This window comes from Heptranchias perlo, chromosome 1 (genome assembly GCF_035084215.1).
Source record: "Heptranchias perlo isolate sHepPer1 chromosome 1, sHepPer1.hap1, whole genome shotgun sequence".
In the NCBI taxonomy this organism is placed as follows: domain Eukaryota; kingdom Metazoa; phylum Chordata; class Chondrichthyes; order Hexanchiformes; family Hexanchidae; genus Heptranchias; species Heptranchias perlo.
Genome location: NC_090325.1, coordinates 39,801,543 through 39,813,594, shown reverse-complemented (window position 1 = coordinate 39,813,594; position 12,052 = coordinate 39,801,543). Strand labels below are relative to the sequence as shown.

General features: G+C 43.9%; 1 protein-coding gene across 1 annotated transcript in view; it reads right to left on the bottom strand.

Moving 5' to 3' along the window:
• Window positions 1-5,927, bottom strand: part of oacyl (O-acyltransferase like) — a 45,636-nt gene extending 39,709 nt beyond the window's left edge. Inside the window, 3 exon segments of the mRNA XM_067989922.1 lie at window positions 1,095-1,173; window positions 1,258-1,397; window positions 5,783-5,927. Coding sequence (XP_067846023.1) covers window positions 1,095-1,173; window positions 1,258-1,397; window positions 5,783-5,927 — 364 coding nt within the window.
• Between the last annotated feature and the right edge of the window lie 6,125 nt (window positions 5,928-12,052).

Genomic DNA, 12,052 nt, shown 5'->3' with positions numbered 1-12,052 from the left:
AACTAGTGACTATCCTCTTTGGGTGAGGGGGAGATAGGTGGGGTCTCTTTGGTTTCAACTTAGAAGATTGGAGATGAGTCAACCCTCTGTGACAGACTCAGTAATCCAATACATGGGTTAGGCAGGTCTGACATATTCCAATTCATTAATGGAACCTGGATGGTTAAACTGGTGATTGGGGGCTAGGATTGTTTCCACTCAACTCCAGATAACTCCACAGGCCATTGTCCTAATAAAGAGGGTGATCCTAACTGGACAAGCAGCAGGAAGTTTATCAATCCTCTGTGTTGGTAAATTGCACGATTTCAGCTGGTTCAACTCTAGTATACTCCTGTGCACACTTAGGTGTCCCTAAACCTTGTGTCTATCAACCTGCCACTAAGCTTTCTGGATTTAAGTGGGATGTCTCTGTGCCCAGAGAGAGTGTGCACTCTATCAGGCAAACAGGTACTCTTCTTATGTAGATACCTCAGTTGTTTGGTTTGGAGACTTTTAAGCATGGCAGGCATCCAACTGAAATAAAGAGTGTGTATGTGCAGATTTCAGGTAATTGAGCATGACTGTGATGCCCCTCACAGTATTAGAGGCTAACGGTGCTCACTGCCTAGGCTAACCTGTAAAGGAGGTACCAGAGAGTGGCCAGAGCAAGTGGAGCTATACTCCAATGTGAGCAGCAGCTTCAAGAGAAAATGGAGAAAATTAGAGGTGGAATAAAATAAATTGAAAAAAAAATGAAATGCCAATAATTATGTCAATATACAGATCACAAGGGGACAATCAGCATAGGAATCACTGATGGGATCTTGCTCCATTTGCTTTGATATGAAAACAAACTCTGCTCAGAACTACATTTATTGTAAAATCGCAACAGTTTATGCTGCTTTCAATGCAGCTCTCCAGTTAGCTAGCAGAGAACTATACATTTACAGGACAGAAATGGTCCTGCCTCCTTCTCTCCACAAAGAAGTGTTCCACTGAAGCATTGTATGTTAACCAGGAGCCAAGCTGAGACCTGACAAAACACCTCCATTGAGAGCAGGGGACACTGAATGTTAGACCGTATATAATATATTATAAAATACATTCATTCTTACCAAGCCATTCAAGTCTCATTATATCCTCGTTCTTACAAGAATTGGGCACACAAATGGCAACATTATAGTCAATCTCGCCCTATTCAAAACAAAGAAACTTTATTGCAAGATCAGTTCTACAACACAAATAGCAAATGTATTTGATTAAAAGGCTACAATATACCTGTTGAATTGTCAGTTTACAATATTGTCCATTAAATTTTCCAGAAGGGGCTTGAGCCGAGGTGCATTCACTGTAGGACCCCAATTGATCAATATTTCCATGTAGAATATCGCTGCCTTCTTTTCCAATGGAATCATACACTGAATTTCCCAAGAGATAATTATTTTTACTATACATTGATACATAGATTTTTTTTACATAAACTAATTCAAAAAGTAACAATCAGTCTCAAGGCATATAACATGAATATCATGGATAGGAAGCCACATCTTATTAAAGAAGGACAAATGTGCTGACTGAAGCATCGTAAAACATACAAAAAAATATTTTATACACTGTGTGTGGCCTCGGGAGCAGGGTAATAACACAAGTGAGGTAGCATTTTTCCACAGGTACCATGTGATCAAGTATCACACTACTGCTCATGCTGATCTCCATTCCAACTTCACAATAAAAGCAGCAAAAAAAGCACTTAAAACATAACTACTGCAATTTAGCAGGGAGGTGAAAAAAAAATCGGACTATGTATAAGACACTGGTAGAGCTGTACCTGGAGTATTGTATACAATTCTGGTCACTGTACAACAGCAAGGATATCTGGGCACTGGTAGCAGTACAGAAAAAGTCAGCCAAGTTGATATCTAGCTTAAGACATCTGAGCTATGAGGAAATGTTGAGGAGAACCTGGAATTGGTCACTCTGGAGAAGAGAAGACTCAGGAGAAATAATATTGAAATAAGCAAACTTCATAGGGAAATAGATAAATTGAATGGTTGTACATTTCAATCGGCGTTGACCCGATCTCTCGTTGCAACTTTACCGAAACTTGCTGTTTTCCAGCCAAAGTTACCAGTGATCAGGACAACCCCTGAGGAAATTCAGGGCTCATATTTTATGATTGTCATAAACTTTAGAGCCTGGGGACATGGGCTTAAGTTTAGAAGAGGTCAGGTACAACAGGCAGTTTAGATTTAATTACTTTACGCAGAGGGTGGTGAAGATGTGGAACAGACTGTAAAGGGAAGTTGATGCTGTGGCAAAACTTTAGGGAGAATTGGATAGATATTTGAGTGACTGGGCGATTGGGAAATATTAGTTTTCAGGACCAGCTTAGTCTTTTCTGGTCCTGTATTTCCTACATTCCTGTGTAATGTTACTTTGATGCACATAGTTGTTAGAGGAAGGAAATGAGTGGGCACTAGGTGCTTCCTCCCACAGCGCAATGGAAAGCCAAAGGTTCAGTGATCCATCCCTACCTGCAAAGCTCACTCTCCTGCACCTGCCAACAGCTGTCACAAACAGGTTTTCTGACTCCCTTGGCTAAGAAATGCTATGGTAGCTATTTATCTGGGGTAGACCGCTGGGAGCCTGAAATGTACAATGCATCTCAGGTGCATTGCACTTATCAGAGGGGGAGGTGCCCTTGAATTTCCTGTCTTGGGCCACTTGCATGGCATGGGCATACTCCCAGTCCAAGCCTGCCCCCTGGCTGCACCTTGGGCAATAAAGCAGACCAGGAGCCTACAGCTCAGCTGCAGTCCTGAGAGCACAATACTACGTGTATTCTGCTGTCCGTATCGCACCAAGTCCCGTTCACCACTGACTTACATTGGCTCCCAGTCCGACAATGACTCGATTTAAAAATTCTCAACCTTGTTTTCAAATCCCTCCATGGCATCGCCCCTCCTTATCTCTGTACCCTCCTCCATAGAATCATAGAAAATTTATGGCACAGAAGGAGGCCATTCAGCCCATCATGTCCGTGCTGGCCGAAAATGAGCCACCCAGCCTAATCCCACTTTCCAGCACTTGACCCGTAGCCTTGTAGGTCACGGCACTTCAGGTGCACATCCAGGTACTTTTTAAATGAGTTGAGGGTTTCTGCCTCTACCACACTTTTAGGCAGTGAGCTCCAGATCCCTACCACTGTTTGGGTGAAAAAAAATTTCCTCAGCTCCTTGCTAATCTTTTTAGCAATCATTTTAAATCTATGCCCCCTGCTAGGGGAAATAGGTCCTTCCTATCCACTCTATCTCGGCCTCTCATGATTTTGTACACCTCAATTAAATCACCCCTCAGCCTCCTCTGTTCCAAAGAGAACAACCCCAGCCTACCCAATCTTTCCTCATAGCTAAAATTCTCCAGCCCTGGCAACATCCTCGTAAATCTCCTCTGTACGCTCTCTAGTGCAAATACATGCTTCCTGCAATGTGGTGACCAGAACTGTATTCAGTACTCAAGCTGTGGCCTGACCAGTGTTTTATACAGTTCCAGCATAACCTCCCTGCTCTTATATTCTATGCCTCGGATAATAAAGGAAAGTATCCCGTTTGCCTTCTTAACCATCTTATCTACATGTCCTGCCACCTTCAGGGATCTGTGGACATGCACTCCAAGGTCCCTCACTTCCTCTACATCTTTCAGTATCCTCCCATTTATTGTGTACTCCCTTGCCTTGTTTGCCCTCCCCAAATGCATTACCTCACACTTCTCCAGATTGAAATCCATTTGCCACTTTTCTGCCCACCTGATCAGTCCATTGATATCTTCCTGCAGTCCACAGCTTTCCTCCTCACTATCAACCACACAGCCAATTTTTGTATTATTTGCAAACTTCTTAATCATGCCCCCTATATTTAAATCCAAATCATTAATATATATCACAAAAAGCAAGGGACCTAGTACAGAGCCCTTTGGAACCCCACTGGAAACAGCCTTCCAGCCACAAAAACACCCGTCGACCATTACCCTTTGCTTCCTGCCACTGAGCCAATTTTGGATCCAACTTGCCACTCTCCCTTGGATCCCATGGCCTTGTACTTTTTTGACTAGTCTGCCACGTGAGACCTTGTCAAAAGCCTTATTAAAATCCATGTAGACTACATCAAATGCACCACCCTCATCGACCCTCTTTGTTACCTCCTCAAAAAATCCAATCAAGTTAGTCAGACACGACCTTCCCTTAACAAAACCATGTTGACTGTCCTTGATTACTCCATGCCTTTCTAAGTGACGGTTTATCCTGTCCCTCAGAAATGATTCCAATAATTTGCCCACCACCAAGGTTAGACTGACTGGCTTGTAATTACTTGGTCTATCCCTCGCTCCCTTTTTAAACAATGGTACAACATTAGCAGTCCTCCAATCCTCTGGTAACACGGCTGTATCCAGTGAGGATTGAAAAATGATGGTCAGAGCCTCCGCTATTTCCTCCCTTGCATTTTTTAACAGCCTGGGATACATTTCATCTGGCCCTGGTATTTATCCACTTTCAAAGATGCTAATCCCCTTAATACTTCCTCTCTCACTATGTTTGTCCCATCCAATATCTCACACTCCTCCTCCTTAACTGCAATATCTCCATCGTCTCTCTCTTTTGTGAAGACAGACACAAAGTGTTCATTAAGAACCATAACCACATCTACCGCCTCCACACACAGGTTACCTTTTTAGTCTCTAATAGGCCCTACCCTTTCCTTAGTTATCCTCTTGCTCTTAACGTATTTGTGAAACACCTTTGAGTTTTCCTTGATTTTACTTGCCAATATTTTTTCATGCCCTCTCTTTGCTTTCCTAATTTCCTTTTTAATTTCACCCCTGCACTTTTTATACTCCTCTAGGCTTTCTGTTATATTGAGTTCTCTGTGTCTGATATAAGCTTTCCTTTCCTGCCTTATTTTTCACTGTATGCTCCTTGACATCCAAAGGGTTCTAGATTTGGCAGCCCCACCTTTTTCTTTGTGGGAACATGTTTACTCTGCACCCCTTGAATTTTCCTCTTGAATGCCACCCACTGCTCTGACATTGATTTACCTTCAAGTAGCTGTTTCCAGCCCTACGACCCTCCGAGATCTCTGCGCTTCTCCAATTCTGGCCTCTTGTGCATCCCTGATTTTCATTGCTCCACCATTGGCGGCCGTGCCTTCAGTTGCCTAGACCCTAAGCTCTGGAATTCCCTCCCAAAACCTCTCCGCCTCTCTAACTCTCTCTCCTCCTTTAAGACACTCCTTAAAATCTACCTTTTTGACCAAGCTTTTGGTCACCTGTCCTAATATCTTCTAATGTGGCTCGGTGTCAAATTTTATTTGATAATCGCTCCTATGAAGTGCCTTGGGACATTTTACTCTGACAAAGGCACTATATAAATGCAAGTTGTTGTAGTTGTGCTTCTCCATTCAACCATTCTGGACAACAGTCTAGAAAGTCACAGTCAATATGCCTGGGCTCTCAATTCCTGAAGACCTAGGCCTGTGCCTATTGGGCCCACCCTTTCCTTCTTTTCATTCCGTTCTGTTACTTCCTTCCTTTCTATTTTCCATTTCTTTCACTTTTCATCTTTTACTCCCCTCAATCTTCAATTCACTTTTCTTCTTTTTACCTCCCCTTCACTCTCATGAGATTATATTCCATATAACAGTTTGACATGAAATGTTTAATTTATGCCCCTGTGTTCATGTAATCTTAGCTTTTCTGTTAAACATTACTCAACACTTCACAGGTTAAGCAACACATTTATCGTACTTACTTAATAAGGCGTACTTTTGGGGGTTTTCAGACAGAAGGTCCTCAAGAAATTCATTGCTGTCTTCCAGACATTTAGAGGAGGAATTTCTATCCAAAGTTCTTGATTGGGGCAGGGACAACACAAGCAACATCCAAATCACCAGCATTTTCCCAGTAGTTAAATCTTCCTATTGCTGTCGTTTGAATATATACTTATACACAAGAACATTTGTGATGTCATTTGACCTCAGGTCCTTATACTACCATCAAAATGGCTCATCAAAAGATCTACAATTACACCATGAAAATTAATAGCATGAAATTGGTTATAATCAAGCAAGGATATGAAACAAATTCAAATCTACGTAGCTACTCTCGTGAACAGTTGTTCCATTAACAGATACGCATGTCCACGAGATCAATTTCCCCTCTGAAAGTACAATAATCAAACATCTTTTCAGTTACAGTACTGATGTGTCTCATCATTGTCATGGTCATTACTTGTGAAAGCAGATTTGTCCAGATTAATTCAGTACTTGCTAAAAACTGATTTCCAGTGACCACAGTCCCCAATAACCGGTCAGCATTAAGGGGACAATGGGTCGATGCTCTGAAATAGATTAGTGCAAGGAAATAACTATTGAAAGACAGAAAAGAAAATGATTTGAATGCAGTTGTGTTAAGGAAAAAACTTTCATTTAAATAGCATTTATCAAATCCCCAGAACTTCTCAAAACTCTTCACAACCAATTTATACTTTGGAAGTAGAATGGCTGTTATTATGTAGGCAAACTTGATTGTCTGAGTAATAAGAATTAAAAGTTAGATTTTTTCCTTTGTCCTGATGGCTCAGTAGTAAATGCTCTGCCCGCTGTTGTACTGAGCCGTACATTAAAAACATAGGAACAGGATGGGCCATTTGGCTGATCACACTTGCTGTGCTATTGTATTAGCCATGGCAACATTATTTTTTTAATCCCCTCCCTTTTTCCATATCCCTTAATACTCCAATTGCCCAAGAAGTGTCCATCTTCTCTTTAAACATCTCAATTGATTCCACATCAGTGGCTTTCTGGGACCGTGCTCACAACTTTCTGTGTGAAGAGTTTTTTTTTCTGGGTACAGACCAGGAAGGTCCCAATTTGATCCCTGATCTGTGTTGAGTCAATTGATCTCAGCTAGGGCAACAAACAATAAAGGCACTGGTGATTGCTATCCAGTGATCTCTACTGCAACGTCAGATGAGGACAGTCTCTGGGTGCAATGCACCCCATTAGCGAATAATCTGCTGATACTGTCCAGGCTTAAATTTAAGCAATGTTACCAGGTACCTCCAGGAAAGAAGGGATAAAAGGGAAGAAGACTGAAAGAAAGAAAGAAATTGCATTTTTATAATGCCTTTCATGTTGTCAGGATGTCTCAAAGAGCTCCACATCGAATGAAGTACTTTTGAAATATAGGGCCCGATATTAGGAGGGCAGCGGGTTGGCAGTGAGGGGTCGACTGGACGTGTGGGTAACGCGCCCAGTGAAATCGGGGTGCTCCGCACGCATTCACAGCTTGATTGAAGGTGCTTACCTTTGCTTCCGGGTTTCACGCTGGAAACCTGCGCAGCAGGCGGACTGTGCAGGCGAATCATAGGCTGTCGGCTGGAGGAGCCCTGTTTAAAGGGGCAGTCCTCCACTGACTGATGCTGCAGAAAATAGGCAAAATTATAGCATGGAGCAGCCCAGGGGGAAGGCTGCTCCCAGGTTTAATGATGCCTCACTCCAGGTCTTATTAGATGGGGTGAGGAGGAGGGGGAGGACAGTGATCTTCTCCCCGGCGGGCGGGAGGAAGTGACCTGCGTCTGCCTCCAAGAAGGCCTGGCTCGAGGTGGCAGAGGAGGTCACCTGCACCACCGACATATCGCCCACCTGAATACAGTACAGGAGGTGCTTAAATGACCTAAGTAGGTCAGCCGAAGTGAGTACATTTATTCATTCCCCTACATTCCATCTGCCACATCACCGCCCCCACCCCACATCTCCTTCTGCACTGCCAACACTACTCTATCACATCACCCCTCATACCCATTCAAACCTCATCCTCATCTTACCTGCACTTACTCACCTCGCCAGTACTCATCCCACCGCTATCACTCAACCCAATCCTCATACAATCTCATGGCTCTATCTCATACTCATCCTCTCATGCATCTCTTTCACGGTCAACCTCACTCAACCTGCCACTACCTGTGCTGCGGCCACAGGGCATGCATCACATATGTGCAGTAGGAAGTGTAAGGCAAACATGTTGTGAGCATGAAGGGGATGCACAAGGGTGTTTGAGGGCTTGTCATGGTTTTTACTTATATTTAATTTCTGATCAACTCACATTACGTATTATATCATCACCACGTCTTTGCGAATCTTGTCTGGTTTGTGCAATAATGCCCTTTCCTGAGGATCACTGTGAAGACCAACAACTGATGCCACCCATTGTGTCACTGCAGAGTGGTGTAGGTGTATTTGCAGGGCTCTTTTGTGCAGACGACTGAGAGACGTCGGCGATGTCCCCGGTGGCACCCTGGAAGGATGCGGAGGAGAAGTTGTTGAGGGCAGAGATGACTTTGACAGCGACAGGTAAGAAGATGGTGCTCGGGCCAGCCAGGAGCAGCTCGGCATGAAGGAGGCTGCAGATGTCCACAACTACATGTCGAGTGACTCTGAGCCTCCGTGTGCACTGCTGCTCAGAGAGGTCCAGGAAGCTGAGCCTCGGTCTGTGGACCCTGTGGTGAGGGTAGTGCCCTCTGCGACGCATCTCTCTCTGCGGTTGCCCTCCCTCCTGCTGTGCAGGTGGATGTGTCACAGCACTGTGTTGTGGAGCTCCACATATCAGAGGTGGACGGCATGGCCGGTGAGGCTGGTGATGCTGTTCGCCCTCTGAGGAGGTCATGACTGCAGCTACGGCGGCCCCCATCCGGAAGATGTACGTTTGAGGGGGTCCGCAAGGTAGGTAAATGTGTCTGCACACCGGGGTAAGTGTACAAGTTTGTGAATTTTATTGTTAGGAGGAGGGTGGTGGAGGCCAAACTTTGTCCAAAGTGACAGAGTGACCTCCTGCAATGAGTGAGGGTCACCCCTCCCAACCTGTCAAATGGACCTTTGCAGCTGCCACAGACTGATGGCTGCAACACGTCCATTTGAACTGGGAGTTTTTCCCCCAGTACGGGAAACAGTCCCAGTTGACTTGAAAATCCCACCCCTTCTAAAATATCAGGTCAATCAGGTCTGTAAACAACCTGAAGTACCTACTTAATTACTTTAAGTGGGATCCTGCTGGCTTTAATTGCCGGCGGGAGTCACTCATGCGGGGGCTGCGCGCGCATCTAAGCGCGTCACTGGGGAACCCGGAAGTGGGCGGGTTGGAGCCGGGCTCCGGACCCGCCCCGGGAGCCCCCCCCCACCATGAACACACCCGCTCGGGGGTGCAAAAATCGAGCCCATAGTCACTGTTGTAATGTAGGGAAACTCGGCAGTAAAATTGCATGCCACAAGGCCCCACAAACAGCAATGCGATAAATGACCAGATAATCTGTTTTGGGATGTTGGCTGAGAGATAAATGTTGGCCAAGACACCAGGAGAACTTCCCTTTTCTTCTTCGAATAGTGATGGAGGATCATTTACATCTTCCTGTGAGGGCTGACGGGGTCTATGTTCTACCCCAAATTACAACCCCTCTACTAGAATTTTACTAAAATAAGATGGCACATTAAGGGCCTAATGCTGGCCAGAAGAAAGCCATCCCTCATGAAGCATAGGTGGGAAGACACATCCCAGCTGACATACCCATTTGGCTCTCGCAAAGTCTATGTGCACACATACTCGGGTAGTAGCAGGGGTGCAGGCAGAGATTATTGCTGTACAACTCATCCTCATCCTCTAGTTTCCTGAAGGCTGAGGAATTCTCAAAGGAATGCCAATTCTATGCAGGGAAGCCTGCCTTAACTAGCATATTTTAGCAATGAGACGCGTGCACTCCAGCAGTATAAGCTTCCTGAGTCTCCAGCACAGCTCGATTGGAAAAAAATGGTCAGCGTGCTCCTGCCACTTTTTCAGTGCTTTAACTTGGCCCCAAATTTTCCACACTGCCTGTGCCCAACAAGTACATTCATCAGTGGCACATTGGAATGAAAAATCTCCCGTTATATGCCATTCTTTAACCTGCAATCCACCGTCCATTAGATATTTGGCCAAATATCTTTGCATTATCTGCTAACCTCACCTTGTTACTGGACAGATTCTTCCCCATATTTATTATGAACAGTGTAAATAACAGAAAGCCCAGAACAAACTATTCACTGAACTCTGCTCGTTACTTCTTCCCAAACAATGTGCAATACATTGGCATGAAACGACACACAAGTCTCGTTCATGCGTGCATAGAAAGTTAAACCCCTAGATGTGGCCTTGTAGCTATGCAAATCTAAAATAGAAATGTTCCTGGCAGTGAGTCACGGAACTCAGATGAGGTTTTAGCTCTGTGACTCGATACAAGAAAACACAATTTTTTAAAACAAAAATAGGAATTTGAATGTTACTTTGCAGAACTGGATTGTGTTTTGATTCAGTATTTTACTTTCTTTTGGTGGGGAGACAAGGGTATGAATCCCTCTATTTTTCTCCCCAAGCAATGTACCGCTTGTGGACAAGAGGGCAGGAGTCCAGTCTGCTCCAGGCTCCTGCCAGTGCAGCTTTTGAGGTGGCCACTAGTAGGTGCACAATTATACTCTCCTCTATAGGGACGCAGCTGTTGAAGACCTGCCTACAGCAGAACAGTTGAGATCAGTATTTCATTGTCATGGGGGAACTAGAGCTTGCTTCCCTCACTACAGTTGCATTACTGTGTCAGATTTCAATACTTATTTTAGCCCTATGATTCACTACTCCAACGCATTCTATTCTGGATCATATTGCCCTATAAATTTTGATGTTGTTGATCTACGGTGATCATTCGCATCTAAGTTGGAATGAGAGGCAATTCACACGATTTACAAATATCAAAACATTCAACATGCTTGCTATAGCGATTAATGGGTATCAGATTAATTTCACTTAACTTAAATATGCACAGGTTGGGGACTGGGTGGCTATGGTGAACTGTGCCGCTCATCAGAAGAAAGGTGACCAAAATAAAGATAGTCTGTCTTGTTTTAGCTTGTACAGATTTCTTTGAGTCAGTCACTAATCGATCATTATAAAGTTTGAAAAAAAATAGCTACAGGCAGTCTTGTTTCAAGCTTGACTCGATACACCATGTCACAAGTTCCATACTTTTTCGTTGCCTCCTTGAGATGATTTTGCTATATCAACCAGTTGGCACTTCCTTCCAGCTTTTCATTAAAAAAAACCAATTTGCTGCCTAGTTAACCCTTTAACTCTCTGAAGGAGTTAGCATTCCTAACTCTTAACTCTTACTTGTAATTATCTTCCATCCTCTTCATTTGTCCAGTCATGTTAGGGGGCTCATTTTTCTACAAGTTTCCAGTTCTGATGAACAGTCTACACCCTGTCTTTTATCATAGAATCATAGAATGGTTACAGTACAGAAGGAGGCCATTCAGCCCATCAAGCCAGTGCCTGCACTTTGTAAGAGCAATCCAGTTAGTCCCATTCCCCGCTCTTCCCCGTAGTCCTGCAAATTTTTTCCCTTCAAGTATTTATTCAATTCCTTTTTGAAAGCCATGATTGAATCTGCTTCCACCACCCTTTCAGGCAGTGCATTCCAGATCATAACTGGTGACTGCATAAAATGTTTTTCCTCATGTTGCCTTTGGTTCTATTGCTAATCACCTTAAATCTGTGCCCTCTGGTTCTCGATCCTTCCACCAATGGGAACAGTTTCTCTTTATTTACTTCATCTAAGCCCTTTGTGATTTTGAACACTTCTATCAAATCTCCTCTCAACCTTCTCTGCTCCAAGGAGAACAACCCCAGCTTCTCCAGTCTATCCATGTAACTGAAGTCCCTCATCCCTGGAACCATTCTAGTAAATCTTTTCTGCACCATCTCAAAGGCCTTCACATTCTTCCTAAAGTGCGGTGCCTAGAATTGAACACAATACTCCAGTTGTGGCCAAACCAAATTTTATAAAGGTTCATCATAACATCCTTGCTTCTGTACTCTATGCCTCTATTTATAAAGCCCAGGATCCCATTTGCTTTTTTAACTGCTTTCTCAACCTGTCCTGCCAACTTCAAAGATTTGTGCACATATACCACCAGGTCTCTATGTTCCTGCACCCCTTTTA